Raw genomic sequence first — 12116 nt, 5'->3', positions numbered from 1 at the left:
GTTTTTTTCCTAGGGCAGGTGCTGGTCTCTTACCTGCAGGTCTCAAACCCAGTTTCCAGGGCTTTCTGCATCTGGTCCATGGTGGGCAATGTGCTGTTGAAAGCCCGGCAGAGATCAGGAGCTTCTGTCCGAGAGATGCTGTATCGACCATTTTTCTCCACGTGGAATACACCTGCGTACCGGCAGGTTACATTCAGATCTGTGGAATGAAAAGGAAATGTCAGATTTGTTTGCCTAAGAAATTTGGGAAGAGGAAAAAGTTTGTTTTGGAGCAGGCTTATTAAAAGATTAAATAAACTTCTTCACAGGCCACAGCCTTTGGCATTCATCACAGCATTCCAAAGCACCGTTAAACTCAAATCTGGGATAAAACATAGTAAAGTAACTCTTACTTTCTCTACATCAACAACAAAGCTTAGGAAAAAAGATTCATTTACTTATTAACAAAAGAGAGAAAGAAGAGGGGAGGGAAAGAACCAGAGCATCTCTATGACATATACTATGCCAGGGATCAAATTTGGGATCCCACACTTGAGAGTCTAACCCTTTATCCACTGAGTCACCCTTTAGGCCACTGACAACATTTATAAAAAGCAAATATCTCATTTCAAGTAATACAAACTTGTGGGAAAGTAACAAAATCTGGGGAAAACAGCAGCAAACTTTGAAACATTTTGCTACAGGAGTTGGGTGGTAGCGCAGTGGGTTAAGCGCACATGGCACAAAGCGCAAGGACCAGCATAAGGATTCCAGTTCAACCCCCTGGCTCCCCACCAGTGCAGGGGAAGTCACTTCACAAGTGGTGAAGCAGGTCTGCAGTTGTCTATTTTTCTCTCCCCCTATGTCTTCCCCTCCTATCTCCACTTCTCTCTGTCCTATCCAACAACGATAACATCAATAACAACAACAATAATAACTACAACAATAAAACAACAAGGGCAACAAAAGGGAATAAATACATATTTTTAAAAGGTAGATCTTTAAAAAAACACTCTGCTGCGTCTTCTTTCAGTTTTTTCCCCAAGTGTATATTACATACAGATATAGAAATGCTGACATAATTGAAAGATATAGTCTTGGATTTCAGAGTCTTTTTTCTCCACCATATATATTTTTTAAATTGTCACTAGTGTTACTGCTGGGCCTTGGTACTGTCCCTATAAATCCACTGTTCCTGGTAGCCTTTTTCCCTTTATTCTTTTTTCCTTTCCATTTTATTGGATAGGATAGAGAGAACTTGAAAGGAGGGAGATAGGAAGATAGACACCTGCAGACTTGTTTCACTGCTCATGAAGTATTCCTTTTGCAAATGAGAAACTGGGACTTGAACCTTATTCCTTACTGATGGTAAATGTATGCATTTAACCAAATGTACCACTGTCCAGACCACTGCCCACCTCCTTTACCATTAATATGTTGTAATAATTTTCCCACAATTTTATGGTATTCCTCCCTTGCTTATACCTACCATTAGTTTATAATTGTACTCGGGATAAATTTCCTTATCATGAAAGATACGACCTATATGAGCTGTATCCTATCTCCCTTCTCAACTTTAAGTAACTCACTCTGCTCCCTAAGCCACATTTCCCTACAGTTACTTAAGGTGATCCCAGTTCTTTCCCACCTAAGAACATTTATCCTTTCTCTGGAATGTTCTGTCACTTTGACAAAGATGTCAAAGACGATCACCATATCTTTGTCTTCCAACACCACACCACTTCTTCTGAACACCTTAAGGAACCCTACCTTCTCCCTCACCTCACCCTATTCTGGGATCTTCACAGCAATCGGTCAGCTTTTCTTTTTAAAAGGTCTTTTTTTTTCTTTTTGAACTGTATTTATTTTATTTGATACGACAGGGAGAAATTTAGAAGGAAGAGGAGAGATACGGAGAGAGACTACTTCCCCACTTGTGTAGCTTTCCCCGAGCAGGTAGGTCCAGGGGCTTGAACCTGGGTCCCATGTACATGTGTAGTTAACCAGGTGTGCCACCACACAGCCCTGTATTGGGTCATTATCCACCTCCCTCTTGGAGATATCAATTCCAAGTAAACAAGGCCCTTTGCTTGTTTACGGGTGTTTCTCAACCATGTAGACAGTGACTGACAAAAACTGGTGAGTGAATCAAAGGACTCACTGAAACTTCCTCAAATACACACTTTCACCATTTTGTCTCTGATTCCAAGTGTTAGTGGCATTCAAAATGAAGCTTAACTCCTGTCAACCGCTTAAAAAAATGAGTTAATCCTCTGGTGATGGAAATTGTGTGGAATTGTACCCCTCTTATCTTATGGTCTTGTTAGTGTTTTTATTTTACAAATAAAAATTATTTTTTAAAAAATGAGTTATTCCTCTGTGAAAGTAGTTATTTATTTATTTTTGAATTAGCTAGGAGGATAGAAAAAAGAAAGTGGAGGGAAGAGGAAGAGAAATATGTTCCTCTCACGATGGATAGGACACCCAGTCATCTATCAGCTGAAAAAACAACAACAGGTAATTTTGGTCAACCTGAAGAAGGAGGAGGGAAAAGAGACTCGTGTATACAATAATAGTAATAATAATAATAAAATAGAGTAAAAAACCCTAACAGTCAGTTTGCTGCTTGCACTGCTCTGGATTGGCTGTAGGTAGCCTGAGTAAAGACAGCCAATATAACTAAAATATGCCTACTAGCTATCTATAGAATGGAGACACACCCACCAACTCTTCATCTGCACTACTTCAGCCTTTAGATTCATGATTAGTCAACAATTTATTTGGCTTTGTATGTTAACTCTCTTTTCAGCCACCAGGTTCCAGATGCTACCATGATACCAACCTGGCTTCCCTGGACAGTCAACCCAAACAATGTGTCCTGGAGCTCTGCTTCCCCAGAAGCCCCCCCTGCTAAGGAAAGATAGAGGCAGGCTGGGAGTATTGATTGACCTGTCAATGCCCATGTTCATCAGGGAAGCAATTACAGAAGCCAGACCTTCCACTTTCTGCATCCCACAATGACCTTGGGTCCATACCCCCAGAGGGTTAAAGAATAGGAAAGCTATCAAGAGAGGGGATGGGATATGGAGTTCTGGTGGTGGGAACTGTGTGGAGCTGTACCCCTCTTATCCTATAGTTTTGTCAGTGTTTCCTTTTTATAAATAAATAATAAAAAATTAAAAAAAATTTAAAAATTGAGTTAATCCAAGGAATTCTATGGGTTTTGCAGACATTTCACAGAAAGTTCAGTAAAGAAGTGCAAACTCATCTGATTCTACTTGATCCTGTGTAATAGTCTTAAAAGACTTCAAACACCTTAACTGAAAAGTCATTATTTAATTCCTAGGACAGTTTTATTCCTGGCTTACACTTGAATAATTTTCAGCACTGAAAGGTTAAATCACTGAAATTGCTCTGATGAAGCATGGTTCCTCTCTAGTGTTTCCTTGTGCGTTAAAGATAACCCTTTTCTCAGGAAATACACTGACATTTACCTTGGGCACACTGCAGCCCAGGTGCAGGGGTGGCAGGCACCGCCCAGATCATTATGAATCAGATCTAGACACAAGTCTGTAGCTCAAACTGTTACCTTGGTAGGTGTAAAAGTAACTGGCAAGATTCTTCTTATTTAAAATGAAGAAAGAGACCAAAAGTAACAAGTTGCCTTAGCAAGTGGGGATGTTTGTTCTGAGTCTAAAACATGCTTTAAGATTCTTTCTTCTAGATTCTCAGATGCTTTGTTCTTTTTTAAATTATCTTTATTTGTTTATTGGCTAAAGACAGTAGGAAATAGAAAGGGGAGGGGGAGATAGAAAGAGAGAGAGAGACAGATAGACACCTGCAGGCCTGCTTTACCACTTGTAAAGCTTCCCCCCCTGCAGGTAGGGACCCGAGGCTCAAACCTGGGTCCTTGTGCACTGCAACGTGTGCCCTCAACCAGGTGTGCTACAACCTGGCCCCAGATGCTTTGTTCTATCTATATCTCTGAGCAGAGAGCTATAAAGAGGGAGGGCCGTTGCTCCAGTGAACCCAGAACCTTTGGAATTCTGTGCTGTATCATCTTTCACAAACTCTGAGAAGAGAGGTGAATTTGGTATATGTGTGTATTTCTGGGTGAAGACACTGAAGAGTAGAAAAATTAAATGACTTTCCAAAGTTTCCCAGCTATTAAGTGGCAGAGTAGAAATCTCACTTTAGTTCTGTTAAATCACACTCTAAACCACTTTGCTATGTGCGTAAGGATCCTTTATATCATTAAATCAAGCCTGCTCTAAAGAGGAGAGAAGTACATCTTTTTGTTAAATAATGATAAAAACAGGGTCAGTGTTACTGAACTGTCTGGGCAACAACTGCTTTCTCATTTCTGAGACCGAAGTTGGCTCCAATCACTAGACAATTGTGTCTGGCAGATGCAAAGCAAGATGATAAGAACTGCTCAAATACTGTATGTATTTCTTGATTCTGAAAATAGTAAAAGAAGACACAAGAAGTGGAGCTTTGAAAAGCCAGATGTTAATTACTTGTGGTTTGGTGCTAAAGGAAGGAAGCGTCAGAACTAAGTGAGATGGAGACAACATGCTTGTGTTTATTCTTTTGTTGGTCTACTGATGTTCCTCTTAAATTATTCACTCATACAACACTAGAGTAATGAGGTCAAGGAAACACAGAGCAAAGAGATGAATTAAGGTCTTACAGAAAACCATTTGTTTTTACTGAGATTTTCAGCTTTGGCCTTAGTTAGCTAATCTTAGAAAGGACAAACTTTACCCTTCGGTGACAGCCATCGGGGAGGCTCTGCTCCACAAACGTGCACAAGAAACACAACCTCCCAATAAGCTTCTTGGAGTTGAGTCTAATGAAATCATTGGCAGATGTTATGAGGGCCAACCTGCCTGACAGTGCTAAACCAGTTGGTGACAGTCACTACCAAGTTAAAAATAAAATTGTAGGCATAAATTGTGACTTGGAGCTGGATGGCAGTGTCTGTCTTATTAAAATTAATTCTATCTTGTCATCTGGCACTCAGAATATGCAAATGTAAAAGGGTCCAACTCAGGTTGAAACGTTTGAATAAACGCCCTTTGGTTTCATTTGCAGCCGCTAAGGTAAGGTTATAGCCCATATGTGTGTGCATTGTGTGAGAGTGTCAGCACCTGTGTATACAAGCAAGTGCATGGCTGTGTGTTCTCATGGTCAGGCCCAGACAGGAGGCAACAGACAAACTCCATCTTCACCCTTCCTGGACCATGAGCCTAAATGAGGCTTGACACAGAGTTGGTATCAGCAGAGGGCTCCCAGATGAGTGAAGAAATTCTATGCAAAGTGACAAAACTTCACTTCAGCTCAGCTATCCCCACAAAAATTCACACCACCTTCCTTTTGTGTTCCTCTTGCCTTAAAAGAAGTGAAGCTTTCAGGTGGAGCCAAGATGGCGACTTGGAAGCAGCGGCTGGTGCGAGCTCCAGCAAGCTGAGCAGCTTGTGACCTAGGATTCTCTGGATAGGGTTCCAGATGCTAGCATGATTCCAACCAGACTTCCCTGGACAGACAACCCCACCAATGTGTCCTGGAGCTCTGCTTCCCCAGAGCCCCACCCTACTAGGGAAAGAGAGAGGCAGGCTGGGAGTATGGATAGACCAGTCAACACCCATGATCATCGGGGAAGCAATTACAGAAGCCAGACCTTCCACCTTCTGCATCCTACAATGACCTTGGGTCCATACTCCTAGAGGGATAAAGAATAGGAAAGCTATCAGGGGAGGGGATGGGATACGGAGTTCTGGTGGTGGGAATTGTGTGGAGTTGTACCCCTCTTATCCTATGGTTTTGTCAGTGTTTCCTTTTTATAAATAAAAATTTAAAAAAAAGAAGTGAAACCTTTAGGACTGTGTATCATTTAAGCCATAATGCTTTATGAAAACTTTCCAGTGGCTTTCCTTAACAGTTATGAAAACCCAAGTTATTGTTCCAAAGGGTCTTAATAATGCATGCATTGATAACAATTACCAATCACTTATGTGTATATATATATATATATATATATATATATATATATATATATATATATATATATATATCAAACAGTGTTATAAAACTTTACAAATACTAATTCACTTTGCATTTCAAACAGCTCTAGGAAGGTAATGTTTTTACTGACACTTTCTAGACATAGAAACTAAGGCACATAGAGCAGAAGACACACACCCAGATTCAATCGGGCACCATGAGTCCATGGGCTAAACTTTAAGCTCTTTCTCCTGTGCCTGATGCTAGTGGCTTTTTTTTCTAATCAACTTCCTCAGTGGACAAATGAAACAAATTAGGTGAAGTTCAGTGAGATTGAGTCATGAGCAGAAATGGATGCCAGATCAGTGGAAGGATTCCAATGTCTCTGCCACCACACTCTCCATGTCATGAATGGGGACAGAAAGGCAACATTCCCCAGATGTCTGTAAGCATCTCCTTAGCTACAAGAGACCTCTGTGATTTGAATCTGCTGTGACTCAAAAGGCTAATATGAACGGACTGATTGCATCTCTCAAACAAGCCTTCCTGGCTGGAAATAAATCAAGAATGTTTTCTGTTGAGCTCTCTGGTCACCAATAAATTTCCAGTATCATGTAATAAATAAACTGTCCCAAGTGTCTGCCTCTGAGTGGCAACTTTAACTGCTTCAGGCTACTTTTAGATTCAGGGAAGAGCTTCCCTTGAGGGAGCAATGCCATCTGGACCACTTGGCTGCAAGTTGCTGTGGGGTTAGCAGGAGAGTGAAGGGTCTCTCTGGATTCAATACCCAGGCATCTCACCCACTCATATAAAGAGGTCTATCCCTCTAACAGATCCCTCTCAACACTGTCATTGGTCACTTCCATCAGGAACAACGTAATGGACCCTTTTGTGGGCCCCTATAGGACCTTGCCCTCAATGTGGATCAACAATAGTATGGAATGTTCCATTCTCCAAAGGGAGGATGGACAGCATACTCTACTTACCACCTGAGGAAGATGGGTCAGGAAATTAGTGCAGCCTGGAATGTTCCTAGCTATGACCATAGAGTGCCAGCTCAGATCTACAGGGATGCAGAGGTTACATAGGTTCCTGTGCTGAATTTGGGCCCCAGATCAAATCGATGGGGTTTACAGTTAACAATATTTATATATTTTTTCCATATTTGGGAGCTACTCTCTTCCCTGATGCAGTTTTCTAACCCCTTTCCCAACTATGATACCATCTCCCCAGACAATAAACTGGGTCCACGTGTATATTAGATGTCAAGCTCAGGCAAAAACAAAGTCATGGGCCCCTTGGACTATACTTAAAATAGACATACAAGCTTTTTCCAAAACAGACACCCCAAATCTTCATCAGCAATATTATTTTTTTTTAATTATTTATTTATTTATTTTCCTTTTTTGTTGCCCTTGTTTTTATCATTGTTGTGGTTATTATTGTTATTGTTATTGATGTTGTTGTTGCTAAATAGGACAAAGAAATGGAGAGAGGAGGGAAAGACAGAGAACAAGAGAGATAGACACCTGCAGACCTGCTTCACTGCTTGTGAAGAGACACCCCCTGCAGGTGGGGAGCCTGGGGCTCAAACTGGGATCCTTACACCGGTCCTTGCGCTTTGTGCCATGTGAGCTTAACCAGCTGAGCTACCTCCCGACTCCCCATCAGCAACACTCTTGCCTTTAGGTTCATGATTAGTCAACAATTTGTATGGCTTTATAAAATGTTAACTCTTTTTCGGCCACCACATTCCAGATGCTACCATGATACCAACCTGGCTTCCCTGGACAAATGACCCCACCAATGTGTCCTGGAGCTCTGCCTCCTCAGAGCCCTGCCCCAACTAGGAAAAGAGAGAGGCAGGCTGGGAGTATGGATTGACCTGCCAAAGCCCATGTTCAGTGGGGAAGCAATTACAGAAACCAGACCTTCCACCTTCTGCACCTCATAATGATCCTGGGTCCATACTTCCAGAGATTTAAAGAATAGAAAAGCTATCAAGGGAAGGGATGGGATACAAAGTTCTGGTGATGAGAATTGTGTGAAATTGTACCCTTCTTATCCTATAGTCTTGTCAATATTTCCATTTTATAATTAAAAGTTAAAAAAGAAAGGAAGGAAGGAAGAAAAAAAGAAAGAAAGAAAGAGAGAGAGAGAGAGAAAGAAAGAAGGATGAGGTATATCAGTTGTCTGACAAAAAATGGCAACAGATACTCTAACAGTGAGTCCTCATTATGAAGTATGCTCTCTGGCACCAAATTCACAAAAAGTCTCATAAAGCGGCATAGTTCAGATCTCCCCAAATTTGAGTTCAAATCCCAACCTTATCACTTGTTTCAGGTTACTTTTCCAGTCTTTTAACCTGAGTCTCATTTTTTTTTTTTTGATAAGATGACACTTCTGTCAGGGCTCCTAGGACTATTAAATGAGAAGAGGTATGATGAACACTTGATATGGTGCTTGGGATTTGAAAAGAGAGAACGGACATGTGTGGCACACTTCTGTAGCTGATATATTGTATGTCAGCTAATCTGACTTCCACAAAATGCAATGTAGTAGGCACTAGTGCAATTTATTTTAAAGACAAGGAAGCAGAGGTGCAAAGATGTTAAGTAACTTATACAAAGTCATTCAAGTGGGAGCACATGGTCCCAACTCCTGAGCTATGTTGCTGCTGCAGGCTTCTAGGTGAATCCACTCTCAGATAAATCACAGCTCACCTGCATTTCTAGTAAAACCACCCCTTCACATTACAGAACTTTACACAGATTGTAGGGCCTGGAAGAACAGGTTCTTGGTTTGCCCCAGACATTTCCCAAGTGTAAGGAAAATCACAGCAACATCTGCTGGGAGTAGAGAACTGTGTAATTTATAGCCAGCTTGCCATTAGCTGAATAGTTACACACTCCTGAGTGGTGTATGCGTTTGGTGAGGGGGCCACACAGCTAGCTGGTGATGAAGCTGCTTTATAAGAGACCTTTGACCTAGAATCCACAAACTGACCTTCAGAAGACCTATAAACCCTTGAAATTGTGTGCAAGAAAGTGTACATGTATGTGCATGCATGTATAGATATTTTAGTAAGGATAGCATTCTTGTGTTCTACTACGTTCACTAAGAAGTTATGAGATAAACATAAGGAATTACAAGAAATTATCTTCAAGTTCCCTTTAATAATCAGAGGTTCCTGGACTCCTGAATTTTGGAACTTCCTTATGGTCCACATGACTGCAGAGCCTGTGAGACTCTCACTATTGAGACCCTAGCCCCCAGTCTTGTATTGCACAGAGCAAGCATATGCTGAACAAACAAATGAGTGATCATTCTTTTTCTTCTCTGATTTGTAGGATACAAAAAGAGCACCGTTAGGGTTGTGGAGATAGCCTAATGACTATGCACAAAGACTTTCAAACCTAAGGCACCAAAGGTTCTAGGTTTGGTTCCCAGCACCACCATAAACCAGAGTTGAGTAGTACTCTGGATGGATCATTATAGGGTGTAGAAGGTAGAAGTTCTGGCTTCTGTAATTGTTTCTCCACTGAACATGGGCATTGGCAGGTTGATCCATACTTCCAGCCTGTCTCTCTTTCCCTAGTGAGACAGGGATCTGAGGAGGCAGTGCACCAAAACAAATAGTGGGGTCATCTGCCCAGGGAAGTCAGGTTAGCATCATGGTATCATCTGGAACCTGGTAGCAGAGTAATAAAGCTGAAGGGTGGACATTCCATGCCTGAACTCTCTGAACACAGTCCAAAGTGAAGCATGTTGAGGTGGTACTGGTTGCATTGATTAGGTCGGGATCAGCAGATGCAGTATCAGTTGGTATAGCTTGAGAGAAGCGTGCAGGAAAGTGAGCCCCACCCTAGAGGCCCCAGGACTGGGAAATGTATGGGCTTTGTAGAGAAAAGGGAAGGTTCCTGCTGTCTTAGGGTCCACACTCCCAGAGGGATAAAAAATAGGAAAGCTATAAAGGAAGAGGATTGGATACAGGGCTCTGGGAGTGGGCATTGTGTGGAAATGTACCCCTCTTATCCTATAGTCTGTCAATATTTCCATTTTATTTTATTTTTTACCAGAGCACTGATCAGCTCTGGTTTATGGTGGTGCAGGGGATTGAACCTGAGATTTAGAAGCCTCAGGCATGACAGTCTGTTTGCATAGCCATTATGCTATCTACTCCTGCAATATTTCCATTTTATAAATAAAAATTAAAAAAAAAGAAAAGAAAAAGAAACAGGCTAAAATATAGTCCAGGGGGTTCTATAAGTAAAGCATTGGATTCTCAGGCAAAAAGAGCACCCACCTGTTCCCCACAATCACCAGCTGAACTTGACTGAAATTTCTTTACTACACACACACACACACACACACACACACACACACACACACACACGTACGTGCTCACAATTTTAGCACAAAGCATTTTATTCCAAGAATGATAGCTGTTTACCCCTAAAGCAAATGTTTCAGGGGCTGGCTTCCAGTTTTTCAGCTTTGTCCCTAGAAACTTTGAAGCTGTCATCTGTTTTGGGCCTTTTCCCACTCCCTAGGGCCACTTCTGAGGCCAGATCTCCTAGAGACAGTAAAGGAGATAGTGTGTCCCACATGAAAACTACCAGAAGATGATATATAATAAAAACTGTGCCCAGAGACTCTCAGTTTTCCAAACCAGACTTCTATAGCTGGTTCAGAATGAATTAACTTTCTAACATGGGCCACCCAAATGTGCCTGTGCCTTATTTGTCATCTTCTCAAGAACAATGAGGCAGATTTTTTTCCCTATTTTTTAAAATGATTTTGTTCAAGAGGAGGCTATGTATCTACGGGAGAATGTTTATTTTGCTTTGTTTTATTTTGTTGAAGATGAGGAAAAGGATGTCTCTTAGGAATCAATGGCTTGTGGATTTCCCCTAGAGATGGTAACTGTGAGCTCACCAAGTGCTCAGTCTGGGCCTTAAAAGGCATCAACATTTATGCCTAAGGATTCAATCCAATTGGAAGGTACTTTCATTATCTTTATTTGATGCAGGCAGTAGTGGATTCTGTGAGAAGAAACAAGTAACCTGAGATACTAACAATGGACCAAGTTTCTGCTGGAACTTACAACTTATATTGCAATGTGAAACTGAGTCTTATGTAAAGGAGATATGCTAAAATTGCAGGAAACAAACTTATTCTCCATTTGCCTTTTACTATGTGACCAAGTGAGCATGAAAAGAGACTCTAGAGAGAGCGGATTGAATATTATTTTAAGATCAGACATCTCGAGGATGTACCTCAACAAGACAGGACTAGGAACCCACCAAATCACTGGTGAGTGCAAACACGTGTAGCTCATGGACAGAGAGGAGCCTAGGGCTGGTAACAGTGTGGCAGTTTACCAGTTGAGACACCACCTCCAGTCTGTTTCACCAACAAAAATATGACTGAAGGGATAAAGGGAGGAGAGGACTCCTCTAAGACTCATCTAATACAATGTGTGTCTCCATTGCTACTGCCCTTAGAAGCTGGAGCAGTGTGTGTGTGGGGGGAGGCCCTGTGCTGACAGCAGAGGACAGAGAACTAACCAGGAAACTCAGGAGACAATCTATACCTCAGTGGCCTAGTGGTGGGACTTTGAGAGTCTCTTTGCATAACCACTGGATTATCTCTTCCCCACCCTGCTTTAACTCTTGGTCAGGAGTCAGTGATTAAACTAAGAAGCCTACTTATAGTTTAAAATCCCTCAGGCTCACAGAGCCTACAGGTAAGAAAAATAACAAAAAAGGCTTTTAAGCCACTGAGCTCCCACTCAGGGATTAAAATACTATTGAAATAACTGTCAATTTCCACAACTGTGAACCCTTTAATTACATTCCTAGACACAAGTCAATCCAGGGAAGAGTGATCAGTAATTTGAAGAGTTCTGAGAGAGGGACCTCATAACATACTATATAAAATGGTTAAACCAACAAGAAGAAATACTGGAGAAATGAGCCAGGACAAGAGTCCAGCTAAAAGCTCCCCAAAGATTGAAGCACAGAATAATGAGATCAACATCCAAACACTAGTTAAGGAAATACAGGAGTGAGTGAAGAGTTTGAAAAAATTGTCATCAGAAATGCAGAAACCACAAATGAGACTCTGGA

The 12116-nt window shown here is 41.4% G+C and overlaps 2 protein-coding genes across 14 annotated transcripts in view; one reads left to right on the top strand and one right to left on the bottom strand.

The window, feature by feature from the left end:
• The window catches only part of LDLRAD3 (low density lipoprotein receptor class A domain containing 3), an 852030-nt gene that overhangs the window by 583834 nt on the left and 256080 nt on the right, over positions 1-12116 (top strand). The gene's annotated exons all lie outside the window — the stretch shown is intronic.
• CD44 (CD44 molecule (Indian blood group)) overlaps positions 1-12116 on the bottom strand; it is a 106643-nt gene that overhangs the window by 58271 nt on the left and 36256 nt on the right. For all 11 annotated transcript variants that reach the window (XM_060176591.1, XM_060176593.1, XM_060176592.1 and 8 more), the window contains exon 2: positions 34-199. In XM_060176591.1, the coding sequence (XP_060032574.1) occupies positions 34-199 (166 nt within the window). The remainder of the gene's footprint in view (positions 1-33; positions 200-12116) is intronic.

Source organism: Erinaceus europaeus, chromosome 17 (genome assembly GCF_950295315.1).
Source record: "Erinaceus europaeus chromosome 17, mEriEur2.1, whole genome shotgun sequence".
NCBI lineage: Eukaryota > Metazoa > Chordata > Mammalia > Eulipotyphla > Erinaceidae > Erinaceus > Erinaceus europaeus.
Note: the sequence above shows the minus strand (reverse complement) of the source record. Positions and strands in the feature narration are given on the sequence as shown.